At 45.6% G+C, this 17,500-nt stretch overlaps 1 protein-coding gene across 1 annotated transcript in view; it reads right to left on the bottom strand.

Moving 5' to 3' along the window:
- The window catches only part of LOC308164412 (tyrosine-protein phosphatase non-receptor type 12-like), a gene marked incomplete at both ends in the record, with an annotated part of 55,678 nt that extends 39,001 nt beyond the window's left edge, over positions 1-16,677 (bottom strand). The window contains 1 exon segment of the mRNA XM_080538513.1: positions 16,579-16,677. Coding sequence (XP_080394639.1) covers positions 16,579-16,677 — 99 coding nt within the window.
- Positions 16,678-17,500: the final 823 nt, after the last annotated feature.

The raw sequence follows: 17,500 nt of genomic DNA, 5'->3' as shown, positions 1-17,500 counted from the left end.
TATAGTACAGGTACCAAACAACGAAATTTGGGAGGGGGGGCTCTCCTGGTGCTAGGAAAAAAAAAACTAAAAACAAGAAGGGAAAAGAGCTGGTTTACATAAATAAAGGCTATGTACACTATCCACTATACTATACTATACAAATAAAACACATGCATTGTTTTAGGTAATAACTTTGCTTAATGTAAAGGTCAGTAACCCAAAGTGCAATATAGGCTACAGACAAGACACTAATGTTTTTATATAACAGATATGCTCCAAAACAATGCAATGTGTCCTCTCACTCCATACAATAGGCTAGGCTACAGTCAGTGCCTCACTCTAACTCACGGGTAGTTTGGTAGGCTACCACTAGCTAGCCTTTAGCTTATCACCTCTGCTCTACCACTGACGTTAGCCAGCTAGCTAAATACACTTGTCATGCAATATTGAATTCATGAATGCGAGCAAACACTCACTGGCTATCGCATTACATTACAGTCATTTAGCTGACGCTTCGCCAGAACTCACACTAACGCATTTGCATGGAGAGCAGGAGACCATGGAAGGGCTGAGCCCAGCAGGACGTATATAATAAAACAATAGGAAGTTAGCTGTAACCCTCCTCTATAGAAACATAGTTAGTGTAACCCTCCTCTATAGAAACATAGTTAGCTGTAACCCTCCTCTATAGAAACATAGTTACTGCTCTGGTTCTCAGCACAGCTACGCAGACTACAGCTGGACGAGCAGCGTAGTGACAGTCAGCTAGCGGGCAGCAGCGAGCTAACCCTGCTAGCTAACTCACTAGCATGTCCTGACAGCAGACAGCAGACAGATTCACGCTCAAGGCTTTTGAGTAGCATGATTTAAATGTAGACGCCGCGCCGGTGTAGGTACCGGATTTTCCCACTTTTCCGGTTCCGGTCATAGGTTCTGCCCTTTCCGGCCATAGGTAGATTCACGATGCCTACACCGTGGCAAGACAGCGTGGCGTGCGTCAACAGGAAGTAGGTTTGTTATGGAACAAGACCCGACGAATCGATAATGGAATTCGTCGCCAACGAATTTCATTATCGATTCGTTGTTGCAGCCCTACACTAGATACACACAGACTAGAACACACTAGATCACACTAGATACAGACTAGAACATGCTAGATACACACAGACATACTGTAGATATACATCGCTAGGAGCCTCCTAACCCAGCCAGCAGACCTGCTAGTCAACCTTCTCTCATCAGCATTACATAGCTGGGGTACCTCGCTATGCCTCTCGACATATATATATACACACACACACACACACACACACACACACACACACACACACACACACACACAGAACCACGGTGTCTGAACCCTGTCTAGACCATGTTTCTGTGTGTGTGTGTGTGTGTGTGTGTGTGTGTGTGTGTGTGTGTGTGTGTGTGTGTGGTGGTGGTGCTCCGCCTCTACAAGCTGATTACCCAGAAGCACATCAAAGAGGGAGCTCACCGCTCCCCCCCCGCCGACTTCCTGCTAACATGCAAGCACAGCACACACACACACACACACACACACACACACACACACACACACACACACACACAGGCCATGAAACATAGAGAGAGCATTACTGTGTGTGTGTGTGTGTGTGTGTGTGTCCCTCTCTGTTGAGGAGTAGTTAGCATTCCCAGTGACACCAGGGGGCTTCCTCCTTGCTCGGTCCTGCACGAGGATGTGTGTGTGTGTGTGTGTGTGTGTGTGCGTGCGAGAGAGAGAGAGAGAGAGAGAGAGAGAAAGTGAGGGGGTCTCGTGTAATTTGTGAGTTAGGGTGTGAGAGCTCCTGGATCACACTGCCAAGACAGAAACAACACACACACACATTAACAAGAGCAGCATTAGCCAGGTCCATGTAAAAAGAAAACAACACAACAGCAGCAGCAGCAGTGAATGGGGCCTCTTTTAGCCCAGGGCTCTCACACACACACACGCACACATGCACATGCACACGCACACACAGTACCCGTACACACAGAAAGCGAGAGTGTCCGTGCGTACAAGCATGTGTTTGTGTGAGTGTTTGGTGTGTGTGTGTGTGTGTATGTGTGTGTGTGTGTGTATGACTGCATGCGTGTGCTGGCCTGCTGAAACCACAGCCTCAGGTACAGTGTGTGAGCCAGATATGGAGGCCTGTGGCCCCCGGACCCCCAGAGACATCACATGAATTGTGTGTGGGGGGGGGGGGCTGGTCTGAGGGGGAGGGGTCCAACCTCAGTGGTTGAATACTAGGGGTGTAAATCACCAGCTTCATCACGATACGATATTATATCGATTTGTTTGTATGACGATACAATGTTTGACGATATCACAATGTCAGTCACGATACGATTTCGATTCGATTCGATTCAAGATCGATATGACGATATGATCGATATAACGCGATATCATATGCCAATCTAACACAATTATCAATTGTAATAAGTGGTAATTAACATACAGCTCATTAACACACACACACACACACACACACACACACACACACAGGTTCAGAGAGACATCCAGTCACACACGCACACACACACACACACAAACACACACGTCCACACACGTGTCACACACGTCCAGCAGGTCTGATATTGGTCTGACTGGATTCGCCTCGAAGAGTAGATGTTAAAAAATATCTTTGGTGTCCAAAACGGTCAATGTATTCGCCCATTAGACTCCCGTTAGACGCACTCTCATTAGACGCACTCACACAAGCCGAACATTTCCGAAGATCACCGGAGATTGCCGAACGCGAGAGGAGGAGGAGCCGAGAAGTGGAGCCGAGCCAGTCGACAGTCACACACGGTGAATGCGAGTCACACATTGCGAACGCGAGTATGTTAACGTCCCTGGTTCAGAGAGATGTTCCAAAATATATATTAAAAGGGATAGACTTACTGTCTCTCATCAAAAATGAAAAACATTCGTATCTTTTTCAAGTCTCTCTCTCTCTCTGCGCGCATAAGATGACGATATAGATCGATATTTTTACATTGCATCGATGTAATCAGATCGTTAGTCAATGAATCGATGCATCGATGTGAATCGATGTATCGTTACACCCCTATTGAATACTAGACATCTGTCCTCCACAGACACAACTAAACATTCAACTAGTGTCCCCCTCTCCCCTGCTGACCTGCAGGGATACAATCTGTCAAAGCTACAATCAAGAGTTGCCAGATTGAAACGATGACACCAAGCAGTGATGCCAGATTGGCAAACACCCAACCTGAAGTCTAGTACTGTACAACAGGTCGAGAGTGTGCGCTGTGACACACAACAGCTCCTGTTCAGGCTGGACATGGCCTGTACCTGACTGGCAACACACAGGCCCTCACTCGCATGATAGGATGAATCGTATGATGATGCTTAGGAGGCTCACACACACACACACACACGTACACACGTACACACACACACACGTACACACACACCCACGTACACACACACCCACGTACACACACCCACCTACACACACACACCCACGTACACACACACCCACATACACACCAGTGTTTCCTCTACATGCATTTCATCGTGGCGGTCCGCCACGATGGAATTTCCTCCGCCACCATGCAGATTTCTCAACCAAAAAAAAAAAAAAGATTTAGGCCGCTTTTCAGACCTTCACAGCGCTAGACACACCCACAAGCGCGAAGCGACGCGCTTGCAAAACTGTTTTGTGATTGGTCGAATACATCTAGGTAGGCTGCGTCTAGTCTACAAACTACTTCAGGTGTTACAATCCATTACAGATTGATTAGCAACACTGCATCAGCACGACGGTGGGTTATTGCATTCTATGGTTCGTGTTCTTATACCAGTGCTCAGTATACAAGTATTTTAAATGAACATTCGTAATGTAGTCTGATGTTCATGGTCAACTAAATCAGGCTATTTTGTGAAACAATTATGTTTCCGCTACCTTAGAACTACTTAAAGTAATTGCCAGAAATGTTAGCTAGCAATGTTAGCTAGCTATGTGTTCATAAATTCCTGGTTCCATTTTCAGATGAGTTTGTTAAAGTATTTCAAACGAAAAGTACCAGAAGATGAGGAAGACGGTCAGGTAACCACACATAGTGAAAAATATGATGATAAATACGATGTAATAATTATGATGAGACTGTATGATATGGCACGTGTGTGGTGGTCTTGCGGCCTGTCTCGTTCCAGCGAGTCAACTCGTATACATTGTGCGCTCTGCGCTGCGGGCTAAAGGGCTCTGCACACAGCGTGCGATGCAATTTCTGTTGTATGTTCTCATAGACTTCCATTCAAACTTCAAAATGGAACGTTGATGGCGACGCGCAACAGAAATCGCACGCTGTGTGCAGAGCCCTTAACGATCTTGTAACTTCGCAAACAATAGCAGCATTTAAAATGTTTTTAAAAAAAGTTTAGTTTATGTTCAACTGGAAAAGGTAGTGAGCACAGAATTTCGTGTTTTGAATCTGCTAAAATTGCCTTTTAAAAAAGCCTGGAGCAGGAGAGAAGAGTGGAGCAGCATTTTTTTGTATCATTAAAATAATAATAGTTACAACAACCATAAAGCCTCCATAATGATAATGAAAAGAAGGGGAGACGATTTTTTTATTGACAACGGAATTACATGCTGGAAAAACATGCAGACACAGACAATAAGAGAGAAGTACAGGAAAACATTTTATTTTTTTGGGCCATCCTCGAGTTTTGGCTGAAATTACGTCGTTGTTTTGAGCGCGCGTGCGCGTTTCATGTGCGTGCACGCGAAAAAATCGCGGTCAGCACTACCCGCCACCATGGTAAAAATTCCTCGAGGAAACACTGCACACACACAGGACACACAGCTACATTCACACTCCACCCTGAAGGGAATCACCCTCTCTAGGAGCCCGTTGGCCAGGCCAGTCTAACCTCACAAAGCAACATTGTACAGCAGCTGCCACCCATGTCTTCCTGTGTGTGTGTGTGTGTGTGACGTAAAAGCACCCATATTTCTAGAGACACTAGATGTTCAACTGCAGAGCGCTACAGAGGGTGGTGCGGACAGCCAAGCGCATCAGTGGATGTGAGCTTCCCTCCATTCAGGATATACACAACAAACGGTGTGTCAGCAAAGCCCGGAGGATCATCAAAGATCCCAGCCACCCCAACCACAGTCTGTTGCCGATTTAAGCTTCTGCGTCGAATTTACGCGCGTCTACGCTGTAGCCTACGTAAGGGGTCTCGCACTTTACACTTCTACGTAGGTCGCTCTGCAATTACACCGTCACATCGCTAGGTGGCAGTGTGTTTTCTATGCCCCTGTGCTGTGCCTCTTCCGGTTAGCTATCATTCTGACAATGCCGACGGTCGGTGTACTCATAGCGGCATAATAGCGATCAAAAAACTTATTTTTGTTATGCTTGTTGTAAAGAAAATGTCTATAATTAGAGATGCTCCGATCTGATCGGCGCCGATCATTATCGGCCGATATGCCCTTGATCGGTTTTGATCGGAGTTCTCAAAACGGCCGATCAAACACGGCCGATCAGTTTACATAGAGAAATGGCGTCGCCAGTCTGGCAATATTACACAGTGTCGGAAAGAGACAACAAATATGCAGTTTGTAATGCCTGCTCAAAAGAAATACCGGAGGAACGCACGCAAGGACTTTCAATACCTCGAATATCATACAGCATTTGAAGGCTTGTCACACCAAGGAATTTAACGAGTTTGATAAATTGCCGAGCGCTAAGGCCAGAGAGAAAGAGTCGTCGAAAGAACGTTCGACGCCACTCACTCAGCTAACTGTTACAGAGACATTGAAACGACAGCAACCATACGGCAACGACAACAAGAAACGAAAGGAAATAAATGCGAAAGTAATAGAATTCATATGCCTTGATCAGCAGCCCCTGTCTGTTGTGGAAGACGCCGGGTTCAAACGCCTTGTTTCCTGCCTGGATCCACGCTATACGCTGCTGGGGCGAAAATATTTCACTGATGTTTGCCTGCCGGACTTATATCAAACTGTCTACACGTACATCGGGAGCCTAGACTTGAAACTGACTGACTTGAAACAGTATTTTATATTTGGCTATAGCCTGTTTATGTTGCAGTTTAGTTTGGGTATGTTTATTGTTCCTCAGGAAAGCTACAGTATAAGCTCCAAGTTATCTAAGAGCCTCTAGTTCCTCTCATTCGAGTGGAATGTTGCACATTTGATGTGACAGTGTACATTTTATTTATTATGATTTTTATTTTCACATTTTATTTATTATGATTTTTATTTTCACATTTTATTTGTTTTTCCTGAAGTAAGCTACAGGTGGTTGTGAATTCAATAAACAGGGTTTCTGCAGGTTTCAGCAAGTTCAATTTAAGACTTTTTAAGACCTTTTTAATGCCACTTTAAATGGAATTTAAGACCGAAAAAATATATATATGCGATGGTTAGGGGATTCCACTGTACTACAATACAAGCATAGCATGTCAATCAATGAGACTCATTCAAGTTTACTTGTTTTGTTTATTGAACATAAAAGCTCTGGTTCAATAACTTAATTAAATTAAAAGTGCAATTAGTTGGTCGGAAACATCTAACAAAAAAACCCCATCTACTTAACACACTCACGGCATGAGCCTCAATTCTGTGGCCTTACTCTCCAGTTCTGCCTCTATTTTTTTCAAATCACACATTTTTTCTTTGTATCTCTTCCTGAGGACTAGGGGTGTAACGGATCACCTAACTCACGGATCGGATCGTGTCACGGTTTTTGAGTCACGGATCGGATCATTTTTCGGATCAACACAAAACATTTTTGTTTTTATAAAAACTGCTTTTTCCTTGAATTCTGTAAAAACACCACTTTTACTATGTGACAAAAACCAACAACATTCAAGATGTCAAAACTGGTAATATATATATATATATACATACATATATATATACATATATATATAATATATATATAACATATTCTACACTCAAACATTACATAATTATACTGAAATACACTCAATTTAAATGATAGGAGAGAGGGAGGAGGCGCCTGGTTGCAGCAGTGAATCACTGGGCTCTTTAAAGCAGATGAATAAACATGTCTTATGCCACTTTTAACTAAATAATCAAGTGAACCCTTATTTTGAACATGGTATGAAAAAAATGCCTACATTATCAGAAGTTGTCGAGCTACCTTTTTCGTGCCTCCCGTCATAGTTGACAGAGAAGCCAAAGTGCTCCCATACATGGGATTTAAATGACGAGGGAGGCATTGAGTTCTTCTCCGCCGAACAACGTAACATGATACACTTGGGCCGCGTTCGTAAATTTGCTTTGAGAGCGCCGGAGCGCACACTGGGTCCGACGTCATAAAGGGACCAAGTAATTTGATTGGACAAGAGGCGTTCCTTGAACGCTGATCAGATTCCAGAGCGGATTTACGAACGCAGCCTTGTTGTTGTGGATTCCCAGCTTCACGTGTAGCGAGCAAACAACGGATTCTTTTTCTTTCGCATTATCAACCTATCATTGCGCTTTAGAGTGAAATAAAGCCCGCAACTGTCGCGTCTACCTTTTCATGGCAACTCTACATTGTGATTTACAAGAGATATTAAGTAAGATATTAAGTAATATTATTACTTGTTAACATTTAGCAATTGATCCGCGGTACACATGCGTTCCGAACCGTGGAGGGCGATCCGAACGGATCACGGAATTTCCGTGATCCGTTACACCCCTACTGAGGACGTTAGACTTTGTGATGAGCTGAGCCATCAAGGTGCCGGACTTCCCCTCAGCTTGCTCAGCAAACTTGTCTGCATCCTTCTCCAGAGAATCAGATACCTCTAGAAGAGTTTGCTTCTTCCTTTTCAGCTCGATGATGTGCTCTTCTGCTGCTTTTCTTTTCTGCCCTTGTGCAGCGCTTTGCCTCTTCCTCTTCTCCAGGTCTAGGTGTTCTCTGTACTTTGACCTTGCTGATCCCACCGAAGTTAGCAGCTCCTTGGTGAGAGGGACATTGGCAACCCCCCCACAAACTGCAACATAGTCACAGACCAGTCTCTGGGCAATGACAGTGTCCTCCTGAATGTTAACGGTCTCCACCTCCTTGTTAATGGAGAAGCCTCTCTCGACTGTCGCCTGCCCATGGGATAGGAGAAGAAGCTTCTGACAGAAACCCCAGAGCTCAGGGTAGGGTTGGCTGAGGTAGCCATGCAGGAACACGTCAAGCCTGGTTTCCATGGGCCGGAAGGACAGGAAGTGCTCGTTTTTAGCCTCAACAGACAGGAAGTTCCCAAACTGTTGGATAATCACATCACCTATAACAAAACAGATGAAAGGAAATATGTGAAATATTATTTACATGATTAATCCTGATTAGCAGACAGGCTTATGTCCAATTGTCCATTGGCTAATAATCAGGGACAACATTTCCAGCTTTTCTATTAACTATTCATACCAGCAGAGACACCTCCAGACAACTGCTTGTCTTGCAGTAACTTCTGCACTAGACTTTTCATTCTTCCCTGGCACCAGTCTGGGTCGGCGTACATGACTGTGGGGTCCAGACATGCCATCTGTCTCACGATGGGGTACTTCAGGGGGCTCCTGTCCTGGACTTTCTTTAGGATATTTGACATACCCGTCATGCAGTCCCTCCTAAACTCTAGGGCAGTGAGCTCCCCTACGGTGCCCTTTCTCTGGAGGTCCTGACAGATGGGTAATGTGTTTTAAATACAACTGAATGGCCTAACACAGTATTCTCTCCTGCCTGTATATGGACCATCATTTGATATAAAGTTAAGTAATACATCTAAATTACCTTGAGGGCTGCCTCAGCACCCAGGCCTATGTCGGCTTCCTTCGGGTTGACCCAGCTCTTCTGATCAGCGACATCCAGCCTGACCAGCTGCAGTGGAGTGATGTCATTGAGATGCTCCCTCTTGACGAAACGCCTCAGCACACTCTGAAAGGGTAACAAGAAAATGCATGATGATTGTAAAGCAAGTACCTTTGATAACCACATTAACCATGAAATGCATTTCTATATAGTTATTTAAAATAATATCATATCACATATGCAATATATCAATAACAGTATGATAAGTAACCTTTACTTAGCCAAAACATAATCTTTCAGTAATTTTATGTATTGACTAAGGACGAGTTTAATTAATCAAGCCACCCAGTAGCATCTGCCATTTCTCCCTGCTCACACACACATTCAGCATGCCCACACACACTCAACTTGTTTTGCTTTTGTTGTTGATTGTTCATTATTAATTTGATTACCTTGGACAAGTCACCCAAATCTTTGCCAAGGAATGGCATGACTGGTGTGTCAGTCTGGTACTTTGTGAGAAAGGGAGTGAAGGTCCTTGAGATGGCCATGAAGAACTGTAGCTTGGGCAAGATGAGCGGATCTCGCTGGGCTGCTTCGATGGTGTCAAATGACGCTGTCCCAGGTAGGGATGCTCCGATCTGGATTTTTGGGGCCGATACCGATCACCGATTTTTTTCCTCAAGATCAACCGATACCGATACCGATTTTTTTTTAAATACATAACTGTAGGCCTACTGACTGGATAGCCTACATATTTTTTGCTTTTTAGACAAAAGTTTTGATCCATTAGGCACCAAGCAAACGCAGACCCATTTTTATGGCATAGTAAAGGTCTGGCCTATCACCCAGTTAGGGCCTGAAGCCCAAGTCAGTCGATATGGCTGTATAAAAGACATCATAAACGTGGCCTTCATGGTTTACATACTGTTACGTCCTCCTATGTTTTCTGTTCAGTTATCTGTCTTCCCCAGGAAAAAAAAAAAAAAAAAAATCGTTTTTTGCGATCTGCCATTTTTGCCGATCACCGATCGAGTCATTTGGAGTGAAATCGGCCGATTTAAATCGGTGGCCGATAAATCGGAGCATCCCTAGTCCCAGGGTTTGGCAACTTTTTTGTCTTCACTGCATCCACATACTTCACCAGTGATGGCCATACCTTTAATTCCACCATGTGTATGTATTATTTTATCATGCATGTCTATTTTATCATACATTGTGCAGCACCTTGTAACTTTGTTTAGAAAGGTGCTATATAAATCAAGATTTTAATTACCTCTATAGCCCTCTCCACAACTGGCAGGTTCTCAATCCACCGATGGCCACAGAATGGTAATGGGAAGACTGAGGATTTGGTGAGGGCAATGAAGTCATCCCTCCTCGCTGGTGTATTGTGGAAAACAAAGTGCATTGCTCTCAACACCTTGGTGGGAGAGAGGAGAATGCTGAATTAGCCATCATCTCTCATGGGGAATGACACAAAGTGTGTAAGGGAGCAATACTGCAGGTCCTTCCTCACTGCCCTATCAAGGCCTTTGCACACCAATGCGTGCGTTTACGCCTGCGTATTTTTAATCCGTCATCCGAAAAAAAACGTTGCGCACAGAGACCTTGCACACCGGTCCGTTGCGGAGTCCGTTGCGTTTTTTTACGTTGCGAACTTTCAGGGTCTGTTGACACTCCTACTCTCCTCTCCTCTCCTAACCCTTTCGCAATACGCAACATGGAGTCTTCAAGCAGTGAGGATGATTTTGTGCTCCTCTCACTTCTTGAAAATAGGAAAAGGAAAAGGAAATATTGGATCCACCCCATCCTCAGAACTCGTCGGCAGCAAGGGGAGTTTCAACTGCTAATAAAATATCTGAGGAATTATCCAGATCGTTTCCAGGTTTACCTCAGAGATGTGTGTCTCTCACTATTTACCTCAGAGATGTGTGTCTCTCACTATTTACCTCAGAGATGTGTGTCTCTCACTATTTACCTCAGAGATGTCTCTCACTGTTTACCTCAGTGTACATTCGTACGGTGGCCAGAGTTGGCCAGAGTAAAAAATAAAAAACTACTCTCAAAACGCTTTTGACGGACGCGAAAACGCAGAAAATCGAACCTGTTGCGTTTTTTTTTTTGACGGACGAATAATTACGGATTGGTGTGCAAGCGTGGTTGACACAACATGAGTTCTAATTAATTTTTTTAACGGACGTAAAAAACGCGCGTAAAAAACGCGTTGGTGTGCAAGGGCCTTCAGACTGCTCAACCAGCAGCGCTCCCCAGTAGACCACACACACACAGACACATACCAGAACTAAACTGACAGAATGACTGAACTGTACACATAATGTGTGCAGACACTTTTGATTGCATAAACCCTTAGAAAAAGAACTTAGGAGTTAATAGTATGAAACATCTGTAAATTCATGCTCTCTTTAAATCCTGTCAAGTGTCCACTTGCTGTAATATTCCAATTTGCCTTGTGGGACAAATGAAAGATTACTTCTCATAGTTATAATCATCTTACCTTCTCCAGTTGCCACATGGAGAATCCACACTTGAATGCGTTGTGTAGGGTATGGAGCCCACAGCTACCCACAACAACCAGCTGGGCACCACCATACTGCTCAGCATGCTCTTGCTGTAGAAGCTCCAGAAACTTCCAGTTAACATTGGGTCCATCCATGGAGATGGACACCATGTTCCTCAGGTTCAGTCTCTCCACACACTCCTGAGAATGACATGAATATGATGAGAATAATAACAATAATAATAAATGATGATGATAATGATGATTATAATAACAATAATAATAGCATGATTGCCAATGGTTCAATGTACTTTAACATTCTGTCTGCACACATCCTCAGTTAACAAACTATAACTCATCCATCTACTCCCTCTCCCTACGCCCTTAGATACTCTCTCTCCCCACCATCCCCCCGCCCGCTCCCGCGTCCCCTCTCCCTCTCTGTGGCTCTCTATAACGTGGAAATGACTAGACTACACCGCATCATTCCCTATGGTACGCCTACTATTATACTGAATCTACATGACATTGCCAGTATCTGCCAAAATTAATGTAAAGCTAATACTTTGTCATTGACAAAATGCACTTACCTTGAAGTGTTGCAGTAAATCTTGAGCTTTAGCGGTCCCATGAACTGCGAGCCCAGGTAACGCGACTCCACTTGATCGCCGACCCAATACCGCATGTGCACGTCGAGTTGCTTGTTTTTTGTGGCATGATTCAAACTCTCGTCAAACATTAGAACAAAAACTGACTCGTTCACATTCGCGATCAGCTCGTTTCTGACGTAAGGAGCTAATCCGAAACGTATTATGTATGACGCCTTGTCCTTTCCACAAGCAAATGTAGTGGCGATTTGGGAGTCGGGAAACATAATCCGAAAGATATCTCCAATCCCCTCGTTGGAGGAGTAGGACTGGTGCTTTACCACTGTATTGAGAACCCACACAATCTCCGATTTCAGTGTAGGTGTTCCACCAAACGTTGCTCTGAGATCGCTAGCAGTGCTGCTAGCAGCGGCAGCCGTTGTCTGGGGCGCTGAGCCCGGGGCAGACACGCAGAACTGAGAGATTCCTGGCGTCTGCTGTTGGCCCTTAGCAGCCGTTTTATGCCTCTCGCTTTGCAGGTGGCTCTCAACCGCCTTAATGCCCATGGTGCCGAGTTTGAATGTTTTCCTACACACAGTGCATCTTGCTTCTTCTGGGTAGCCGGTGGACTTAAGCCAATCGCAAAATCTTCTGTCGTCAAGCCACCTCTCGTTGAACTTGCACTTCCCCATCTCGCAGACTGGCTAATGCTAGGTAGCAAGCACTGCAGCTGACTATAACCAAAGGAACGCAAGGCGGAGGAGTCTGCGCGCTACTCAATGAAATTAAACGTTTGCTCAATAGAAAAATGCCGCGAGAAAAAGTAAAATTAAATAGTCCTGCCCCGACAATTTTAAGACGTTTGGGTAAAGTATTTAAGACCAGTTTAAGACATTTGTAATGAATTTAAGACATTTTAAGGCCTTAATTTTAGATACATGAATTTAAGACTTTTTAAGACTTTTTACGGATCCGCGGAAACCCTGATAAAACAGATGGTTGTCAATTCATGATACTTTCTCATCTCCTAATTTCATTTGAATACTTAATATACAATGTCAATGGTGTTAAGAATAATTAAAAACATAAATAATGCTACACAATAAATAGAATGCTTCAATTGCCATTTTCGACGCTGTGATCGGTGATCGGTGATATCGGATCGGCAGATCACTGATTCCAGTGATCGGTGATCAGTGATCGGCACCAAAAACCCTGATCGGAGCATCTCTATCTATAATGCATTGAAATGACAGTAAACTAAGATAATAAGATGGTTATCATACATTTTCAAATCTTTATTAATAAGTAATTACAGAAAAAGTAAATGACATTTCTGTCATGGCTTCCGCATTTTGGCCGACGAGAGTCGGAATCTTGTCGGAATCATGTGCTACCAAGCGGACCAATCACAGAGCTTACGGTTGCGTAGAAACTGATGCGTACTTACATTTTTGGAGAGGTGCGCGTTAATCTACGCCGTAGCCTACACCGTCGATTTTACGCAGGAGCGTAAACTGGGCTTTAGTCCCCAGCCACCCCAACCACAGTCTGTGAGTCCCCAGCCACCCCAACCACAGTCTGTGAGTCCCCAGCCACCCCAACCACAGTCTGTTAGTCCCCAGCCACCCCAACCACAGTCTGTTAGACCCCAGCCACCCCAACCAGTCTGTTAGACCCCAGCCACCCCAACCACAGTCTGTTAGACCCCAGCCACCCCAACCACAGTCTGTTCGAACCGTTGCCGTCCAAAAGGCGAGGCCTCTTCCGGAGCCTCAGGGCCAAAACTCAGAGGCTAACCAACAGCTACTTCTCCCAGGCCATCAGCCTCATGAACAAGCCCACTGTAGACAAATGACTATCATCCCCAAGCACACCCCATGTACACAGACTACCTAACCTTAAACTCATAGCCACTTTACTACTGAACTATCTATTAGGCTATAACTAGTTGCACCACTAGTGTATCCTATCTTACCTGTACTATTGTCACTTTTTATCTTGTATTATGCCTATTATTGCTTTATGTCTTGTGCTGCAATGTCAGGAACCGAAGCCTAAGAATTTTACTCTCTTACACTTGTGTAATGTGACGTAAGAATAAACTTGAAACCTGAGAGACAGACAAACATGTAAACTTGTAGGGTCTAACATGATTGCCCTCTACTGCCCTGCCCTCCCCCCTGCCCTCCCCCTGTCCTCCTACTGCCCCCCCCCCCTGCTGCCCTCCCTCCTGCCTCTCCCCCCCCACCCCCCTGTCTCAGCCCCCCTCCCCCCTGCCCTCCCCCCTGCCCTCTACTGCCCTCCCTCTTGCTGCCCTCCCCCTGCCTCTCCCCCCCCACCCCCCTGACTCAGCCCCCCTCCCCCCTGCCTCTCCCCCCCACCCCCCTGTATCAGCCCCCCTCTGGCAGATAGTCGAAGCCACTATTAGTATTGATTAGCATCCCATTTGAATGTGGTGGCTGAGCTCCCGTTGTATGTGTGTGTGTGTGTGTGTGTGTGTGTGTGTGTGTGTGTGTGTGACAGAGAGAGCGAGAGAGAGAGAGAGAGAGAGAGAGAGAGAGCGTTCCCGCAGTGTGTGTGTGAGAGAGAGAGTTCCCATGGTGTGTGTATGTGAGAGTTCCTGTTGAATGTGTGTGTGTGTGCGTGCGTGTGTGTATGTTCCCGTGGGGTGTCCCTCTGTTCAGGGGCATTAGTGCATCAATACAGACCAGAACTCACACACTCCATGAGCTTCCAGTGGGGGAGAGGGGGAGAGGGGAGGTGGGGGAGAGGAAAGAGGAGAGGGGAGAGAGGGGGAGGGGAAAGGGGAGAGAGGAGAGAGGAGAGAGAAGAGGGGAGAGAGGGGAGGTAGGAGGTGGGAGAGAGGGGAGGTGGGGAGAGAGGGAGAGGGGGAGGTGGGATACCTTTGGGACACAATCACTCAATGATGACACTCACTCAGTCGCTCAGTCAGCAGAACACTGGACGGAACATGACAGAGCTATTATGGGATGTTCTGGATGTTCTGAGTGGCCCGAGATTACATTTGGGCCACAGATAGCAACCGTACTGAACCGTGGCCCGGTTAGAGTGTATCATACTGTTGTAACAGTAATAGAAAAAACTATAACTACATATATATCTACTATAACTATATCTATAACATTTGCACTTCAAATCCATACAATGTTGCCACTTATTATTACGACCTAAAAGGAACGTTCAGTGTGTGAGTGTGTATGTGTGTGTCTTCTATTGCTTCCATATCCCAAATCCATAAAGCACTTCCTGTCCAGAGGTTCCAACGCCCCTGGTTCTTGCGCAACATCCGCAGACTACCCCGTTCCAGCAGAGCGAGTCATCACACACCAGCTCTGTCTGTCCTGTAGCCTGACTGACTGACTGACTCACTCACACACACACACACACACACACACACACACACACACACACACACACACACACACTAACAACCCTGCTGTAATATCTGACATTGTACACGGTTTACAGAAATAACACAAATATTCAGACACACACACACACACACACACATTCAGCCACTTCGATTTGATGAACATTGAACAAAGACATATCCTAGTTGTGTAGCGAGCACTACACTACAACTTGTAGTGGGGAGTGTGTGTGTGTGTGTGTGTGTGTGTGTGTGTGTGTGTGTGTGTGTGTGTGTGTGTGTGTGTGTGCGTGTAGTATGTGTGTAGTATGTGTGTGGATGTGCAGAGAGGGGGAAAGTTAGCCACCCTGTTAGCTGACTGCTGTGTCTATTTGGTTGTCCTGGGCTCTAAATTGTCTAATAAAATGACTCATCTAAATATCGGAACAGCTTCCAGGTAGATAAAGCAACATATCCACTGAATCTCTACAGAAAAAACGTCATGACATGTTCACTCATCAAATGGAATAGCCCCTCCTAGCCTGTTAGCCACAGAGCAGGTTTACACACACAGATAGATAGCTCTCTGGCTGTATCAATAACGACCATTAGTCAACACAGGTACAACGTGGTGTGTTAATGTTTGATAATATCAACACGGGTTAGACGTTAGAGAGCAAAACTGGAGAGAGAGAGAGAGAGAGAGAGAGAGAGAGAGAGAGAGAGAGAGAGAGAGAGACCCATCTCATGACTGTCCGGTTACATGAGGTGTGTGTGTGTGTGTGTGTGTGTGTGTGTGTGTGTGTGTGTGTGTGTGTGTGTGTGTGTGTGTGTGTGTGTGTGTGTGTGTGCGTGTGTGTGTATGTGTGTGTGTGTGTGTGTGTCAAAATCGACTAAAACATCGCCTGGTTTTGAAGCTATGTACGGAGCGAGTAGGTCGGAGCACAGCTGTACTAGGCCGCATCTGAAGCCCGGAGACGGGAGTGTGTGGAGGCTGGCAGGAGAAATGTCCCTCCTCCGCCTCCGTAGCAGGGAGCGTTCACACTGGGAGACGGACGCGGGGACGCACATCACCGACGGACTGGAAACCCCAAAGCCCCGGAGGAGCAGCGCGTTGGGGATCCGTACAAAACACACCGACAATATATTTGTTTAAGAAGAACCGGAAAATGCTCATGTATTGGCCCCGGGGTGTTTGAGAGAATGAGAGAAAGAGAGAGAGAATGAGAGAAAGAGAGAGAATGAGGTTGTCTGTCTTGTCTGTTCTGTTCTGTTCTCACCATAAAGTCTGTGCCGAAGGTGTCCTCTCCCCTCTGGTCCCCCGTGCCCATGGCCTGGACCCCCTGGATCAACTTTCTCAGGATGTTCGCCTGGTCCATCCTGTCTCTGTCCCCGCTAATCCTGCGGCTTTAAATCTCCTCCAGAACAGGAATCCACTCCCCAAAAAGTGTCCACACAAAAAAAAGAGGACAAATAAATAAATAAATAGCTCAAGATTCCTCCTCCCAGCAGAGCGTCATTTCAACACCCCTGCGATCGCCCCGTGTTCCTCTATTGTCTCCGGTTTTAGACAACAACCCGAACAAACGTCGTGATTCCCTCTGTCTCTCTCTCCCCCTCTCTCTCTCTCCCTCTCCCTCTCTCTCTCTCCCCCCCTCGTCTTGAAAAACACACAGCACACAACCCAGGGCTGTGACTTACTAGCGTTACTATCCTACAATAACAACCTTATAACCGCTTCCACCCCTCCCTGACGGGTCCCGCCGTCCTTCCACAGTCACTCAACTACATGCAGACACTAAAGTCTCTCCGTAGCGCCCAAAAGCCGCCTGGAAACACCACCACCGCCCCATTCGGCGAAATAGCTGACCGCGATTGGACAGTTGGAACCAGGAATTAGCACCCGATTGGCCGAGCCGTTATGTCAATCCAGGCTGGGATGGATTTGATTGGACGACGGGGCCAGTCTGTCACTGGGTCTTGCGGTACTTCTCGGTCATTGGTTGAGCTCTATTAGGGCACGCCTATTTGGGTTTTTATACTGTAAGGCTACTGTAACAAATTGTTTATAGTTGATCATCAGGGTGGAATGAAGAAAATGTGCCTGGAAAATAAATACATAATAAAGTTCATCATGTTGTTGATACATCATGCACGTAAATACGATAGACAACAGTTGTATGAGGACACTGGGTGTGGGGT

The sequence above is a fragment of the Nansenia antarctica genome (genome assembly GCF_963989245.1).
Source record: "Nansenia antarctica genome assembly, chromosome: 8".
Classification (NCBI taxonomy): Eukaryota; Metazoa; Chordata; class Actinopteri; order Argentiniformes; family Microstomatidae; genus Nansenia; species Nansenia antarctica.
Note: the sequence above shows the minus strand (reverse complement) of the source record. Positions and strands in the feature narration are given on the sequence as shown.